This window comes from Triticum aestivum, chromosome 7A (genome assembly GCF_018294505.1).
Source record: "Triticum aestivum cultivar Chinese Spring chromosome 7A, IWGSC CS RefSeq v2.1, whole genome shotgun sequence".
Lineage (NCBI taxonomy): Eukaryota > Viridiplantae > Streptophyta > Magnoliopsida > Poales > Poaceae > Triticum > Triticum aestivum.
The window spans coordinates 579,653,150-579,659,219 of record NC_057812.1 but is presented as its reverse complement, the minus strand read 5'-3'; the positions used below and the strand labels follow the sequence as shown (position 1 = coordinate 579,659,219).

The 6,070-nt window shown below is 43.8% G+C and overlaps 1 protein-coding gene across 1 annotated transcript; it reads right to left on the bottom strand.

The window, feature by feature from the left end:
* Positions 1-235: 235 nt before the first annotated feature.
* LOC123148407 (uncharacterized) lies at positions 236-5,094 on the bottom strand. The gene is made up of 6 exons (XM_044567823.1): positions 4,555-5,094; positions 4,291-4,445; positions 3,467-3,569; positions 1,601-1,681; positions 476-558; positions 236-374 (listed from the first exon to the last, which is right to left on the bottom strand). The coding sequence occupies exons 1-5, from the start codon at positions 4,577-4,579 to the stop codon at positions 521-523; spliced, it is 402 nt and encodes a 133-aa protein (XP_044423758.1). The 5' UTR covers positions 4,580-5,094; the 3' UTR covers positions 236-374; positions 476-520.
* Between the last annotated feature and the right edge of the window lie 976 nt (positions 5,095-6,070).

Sequence of the window (6,070 nt, the reverse complement as noted above, 5' to 3'; positions counted from 1 at the left end):
CAAAGCCAGCCCTAGGCTCTCTCGGAAACGGACTTCTTAGCACACGGCCCAAACGAACTCGCCCCATGGGTTTCTACCAAAGCCCATTTTTTTTGGACGCGTCTAGCCGGCAATCGTTTGCCCGCTAGTGCCCCTGGCAGCCTCCCCTATTAGGCATGTTTCGGTCCCCCTTCAATACAGATTTGGAAAGTAAAGGGACGACCGTCTCCCATGTCCCCCCTTCCACCCAGCTTCTCTCCTCTCAATTGCCCCTACGCCCATTGGCCCCTCCCTCCTTTCTTCTTCTCTCCCCACCTGTCCCCACACTCTTCTTCTTTTCTTCTCCCACATGCAAAAGGAGGACGGGGGCAGTGAATCCACCCCATCGAAAGGACCTGCAATGGTTATGCCATTAGAGCTTAAAAATTGAACATATTGATCTACAAATCTAGAGCCAAAAGAGAGAACAAGAGAGAAAAGTGTGATCTCTTCTCACCTTTGTTCATCGTGGGTGCAAACTTTTCTCCCATTGCGTTTTCCCTCATTTCTCTAATATCCTGCAATGTTTTGTACTGCGTCCTGTTGCAACAAAAACACAGGGAGAGGGGGAAAAGTGAGCATCTATAGTGGTTTTTGTAGGGAGGAATAAAAAATCCTGACAACTACTGGTTTTGTTGTACATCCAGAGAAACCCCTCTTCTTTTCCTTAGATTTGCTTTGGAATCAGAAGTATGTTAGAATAGAAAAGCAGCAACTTGTAGGGTTTGTTTAAGCAAAAACAGTATTGCCAGCGAGCAACTCCTATGTTCTCCAGGGTGCAAAAAAAAGTGTGAGCAACTACTTGAGCACTTTTGAGCAAAAGAAAAGTGGGTTGAAGTGAGAAAATCATGTATCCCCTGATAAACTGTAGGAAGGTCGTGAGGTTGTTTACGCAAATTCAGTGTTACCATTAAGCAAAATTTTGTAGATTTGTTGTCATGTACTTACCGGATGACACTTGTTTTTCCTTAGATTTGTTTTGGAACAAGAAGTGTGTTAAGAATAAATAAAAAAAGAAGCAACTTATAGGTATTATTTAGGGAAAACAAGTGTTACAAGTAAGCTCATGGGTGCTAGAAAACTTTATGTCCAGAAATAAAAAGTTTGTGAGCAACTACTTGTGCACTTTTAAGCAAGAAATTGGGCTGAAGTGAGCTACTCATGTGTCCCCCTAAAAAACTGTAGGCAAGTAGTGAGGTTGTTAGCAAATCCAGTGCTACCATTAAGCAAAAATTATGTAGATTTTGTTGACATGTAGTGACCTGCTGGGCTCTAAACAAGAAAACTGTAGGTAAAAGTAGTTGGTTTGTTCAAGAAAAAATCAGTGTTATGATTTAAAATCAAAATTTTGGTTAGATTCTTTGTCATGTACTGACATGCTGGACTCAATAAAAAGAAAACTGTAGGCAAAAGTAGTTAGTTTGTTTAAACAAAAATCTAGTGTTACCCATTAAGCAAACTTTTGTTGTTTGCTGGCACACTGGAACTAACTATAGTCAAGTACCGGGGATCCCTTAGGCAAGTTTTAGTGAATTTGTTTTGAAAAACACTTGATTATCTGGAGCAGGGGGTGAGAAATTACCTGGAGAGTAGGTGATTGCTGGTAGAGGTTTCCTTACTTGGGCATTACTTTGATAGCTTGGAAAGGTTTTGTTTGGGGGTCCTGCGAAAAATACAAAACAAAAATCAAAATTCAAAACTTAGTAGATATATGGATGACGTGTTTGTTGGGTGTTTTTGCGTACTATCATGCAAGAGAAATAAAAAGTACAAAAAAGATAAACCGCTACTAGATATATGTATGTTGTGGGATATGGTTAACAAGAACTTATATATGTGTAAGGCGTCGAATAAGCAAAAAAGATATGGTTTAACTAAAAGGAACTTATATATGGGATACATAAGCAATTTGTCGGTGTCTTTTAGGCAACTTACTGCACCGCTGTAAGCAAATTTGGTCATTTTTAAATGGATGTGTTATAGGGCTGACTACTCGTGTTGATGGGTATCCTTTAGGAAACACATTGCAACTGCATAAACAAAACGTTGTGTCAATTATTGTGGTGCAGACTAAGAAATGAAAAAGATAAAGTTGTGGAAAAGCAACTTGTATATGGATGACAAAGAGCAACTTGATGGGTATGTTTTAGGCAACTTACTGCCAGTGTGTAAGCAAGTTGCGTCATTTTTGTGACATGGAGAGAAATAAAAACTAAGGAACCTTGTATATGAACCTAAAACAACTTGTTTGGAATCTTTTAGGCAACTTATTGCCAGTGTGTAAGCAAGTTACGTCATTTTTGTGACGTGGGGAGAAATAAAAACTAAGGAACCTTGTATACGGACGTAAAACAACTTGTTTGGAATCTTTTAGGCAACTTACTGCCAGTGTGTAAGCAAGTTGCGTCATTTTTGTGACGTGGGGAGAAATAAAAACTAAGGAACCTTGTATATAGACCTAAAACAACTTGTTTGGAATCTTTTAGGCAACTTACTGCCACTGTGTAAGCAAGCATCCCCACTTGCCTAAGTGCTGGTTGCAACTTGCCCCGCTTGCACTAGAAAAAAGTCTGTTTTGGGTGGCAATTCATTGTTGCTCTTCCTGGGACTGCCAACCATGGAACCACACACAAGGCAGATGTGGTGCGTACTCGCTACGGCCGTGCTCGATCTGGGACCTAGGTAGTCCTCTATGCCGAAGCTCGGAGGGGTGAGCTCGGTCGGCACACTGGACTGCCAGCACGCTGAAGCACGATCGAGGAGGAAACCGACACCGAAGGGAGGTAGAACGGGCTGGCGTAGGGGACCGGGGCAGCAGGCCCTGCCGGTCACGGCGTGCGTCGCCAGGAGGAGATTCGACACCACTACCACTGGTCGGTTCAACAGCAACACCACAGATCCCCCCTCTCAGCCCTCCCGGAATCTCCAACAAAATCCACAATGCCCACATGTCCCCACATATTAAAAAGTCTAGGCAAATCACATACAATAGTAGGCAAGTCACACATAAAACTCCAGCAACCCCATGCAGTTTTTGGCAAGCAGATCTTAATTTTTTGTAGTTGTAAGCCACACATATATAAAGTGTTTTGCAAGCCCCATGTAGTTGTCAAGCAAGTCCTGCTATTTTTTGGGGGTTGTGTTAAGTATCTAGCTTTTTTTAGAGAAGTGAAAGGCAGGTAAATGACATCTTTAGGCACACATTTTTAGGCTGTGGGGAAATTTTTTGGGATCAATCAGATTTGTGGAAACAGACTTTTTCGCAAATCTATTTTAGTCCACAAATATTTTAAGGGGCGAGTCTCACATAAAACTACAGCAAGTGCCACACAATGATCAAGCAAGCACCACACAAAAAATTATGAATTGTCTGTTTCCACATGCGTAAAATGTCTGACACCCAAAACCCTTCCTACCCCCCTAAATGTGTGCCTACCATGTTACTTACCTGACTTTCTCTCTGATGTCTGCCACTTGCCTAGAATAGTTTTGATGTTGCTTGAACTGTGTGTGTCAATTCCTTCGTCTAGCAGTGTGAAGTTGCCTAGCCCCTGATATGTGTGTTTTTCTGAATTATCAGGGGACTACATTTTGAGGACAAAGTTTTGCATCATTTTGAGGCAAATAATACACTCACAAAAATGGTTAGGCAAGTTTAAAACACATGATCAAGGTTCATGTAAAATCTAGCGACACATTTGTGTAAGAAAAAACAAGCAAGGATTGCCTATCATTTTCTAGAAAAAAAATACTTTGGGCAACTCGCACCAGCATGTGTAGAAACTGTCTCCTCAAAGTTGGGCAATTTTTGGCATTTTCCCGAGGCACTCCAACTTGTGCACTCTACTTATCAGTTTCTCAGATAACATATACACGAGAAGGCAACTCATGCCCCACCGTCAAACAACTTCCACCTCGAGCCCTCCCAAAAATTGCTTGTTGTCAAAATTCAGAGATACAATGCCGCCTTTGCTCGACGAGTTTGACGAAAGGGCAACTACAGACTACCAGACATTACATATCCATCTTGTCCATGAGAAAATGGAACAAAGCAACAATGGCTAGGTAGGCTATCGGGACAGGTACTCCTTGGACCTGTAGATTCATCTGTAGGTTCATATAATTGGTGTTTGTATCATCATTCTGGCAAGAACAGAGTAGACACGATTCTTCTCGCCATTTGCAGAGGATAGCAAAGTAAACGTACATTAATTTGGATATTACACACATTGCCTTCATTCTGCAGTACAAGTAGACAAGAGGGATGCATACCTGCTTAACAAGATTCTCAGCCGGTGGACGAGGACAAAAAATCTTCACATCCTTCCTTGTCTTCCTCTTGAGCCACTGGCATAGCTCCGCCCGCTTCATCTTCCCCGCCACGGCCACGACTCCAGTGCCGACATCTCCCACCGCCATTTCCACCTCTATCAAACCAAAAATCAAGAGAAGTGGATGTCCCTGAGTGCATGGAGAAAACAAGTAAACCAAGCAAGAGGGGTCAGACCAGGAAGGCCACGCTATGCATGTGTGTACCTGTGAAGGTTCTCACGAAGGCCATGGCCTGATGGCCTTGTCGACCTTGCCGACGCAGCCCATGCTCCGGCACTGCATGTTGACTTGTGGATTCATAGGTCCACGAGTCCACAACGAGCAGGGGCGTCGTCGATGGTTGGAATCTGCAGGGGCCAGCCGAAGCAGCCGCAGCCTTCGGCCCAGATCCGACGGGGATCGAAGGTCCCAGCCGCGGGATGCATCGACCCGGCGAGGGATCGACGCGGCGGGACGTAGGACGACGACGGGAGGGAGAAGTTGGGCACGTGGCCGCGTCGGCGCCGGTCTGTGGGCAAGGAGCGCGTCCGCTCGGGTGGGATGCTTTGCTGCCGGTCGGGGTGTGGGTGCGTCAGCGGGGAAGAAGGCTGGGGAAGGAAGAGCTCCGACGCAGGGTTGGCTCGGTGGAGGCGGGCCAGCACGAGGGCCAGGTCGACAGAGGCGGGGTGCATCGGATCTCGCCGGGGCATGGAGGAAGGTGTCAGGTGTGCACAGTGGGGGTGGGGGTGAGCTTGTGAGACGAGAGAGAGGAATTGGTCTTTGGGCGGCATGGACCCGACCGCCCATCACCTGATGCGGCGATTTCGATCGGACGACGCAGAAGGGTGTGTGCTCGGGAGCTCTAAACAACATAACTGCACTTTTTAGAATTTAGGTTTTTTTTTTGTTCATTTACAATCCGAGCATATATTTCTGGGTTATTCCTATTTGCTGCACTGCGGCAAAGTGTCGAGCTTTTTGCACGCAAACGGGAAAGATATTTGGGCCGGCCCATTTTACCTATCTTTAGTGCACAGGATTCTGCTTTCTCAAAAAATGTTTGCATTTTCCAAAAATTGTTCACGTTTTCATAAAGTCTTCATGTTTTCAAAAACTGTTTGTGTTTTTAACAATGTGTGTGTTTACAAAGAATGCCAGAGTACGATTAACCTTTGGATTTGAAATCACTACTCATATACCTGACTTTTTAAAAATATTCATGTTTTCATAAAATGTTCAATTTTTTTAGAAAAAAATTGCGTTTAAAAATGTTTAAATTTTTCAGACAAAATTTACGGAACGTAAAATTACGGCGCGTTGATGTTAAAATAAAGGGGATGAAGAATAACTATTCCTCACCCATGGTCCACGGATTCGGTATGTTGTGATTCTGGGGGCACTAAAATCAGCGCCGTAAAAAACCTTTGTTATCCGCACCTTGTTGTTTTGAAAGTTCTAGTTCTTTCATTTTCTATAAAAGGGTTCTATTAGGGACATCCATAGTCATACATTTAGCATATCGGGGTGGATGGAAATGGCAATGGGCCAAAGGTTCCGGCAACTTTTATGCATACCTTTTTACATGTATGTGCTCATAACATGATAGAGTTGATGCTTCTTCAGGTAATTTTCATCCTTCTGCTTTTGCATAACTGTCATCCTGCGATTTGAGGACTGCATGCCTACTCTTTCCATTCTTTTTCGTTGTGTTTATTACAATTTAAACGCATGCGGTGAATTG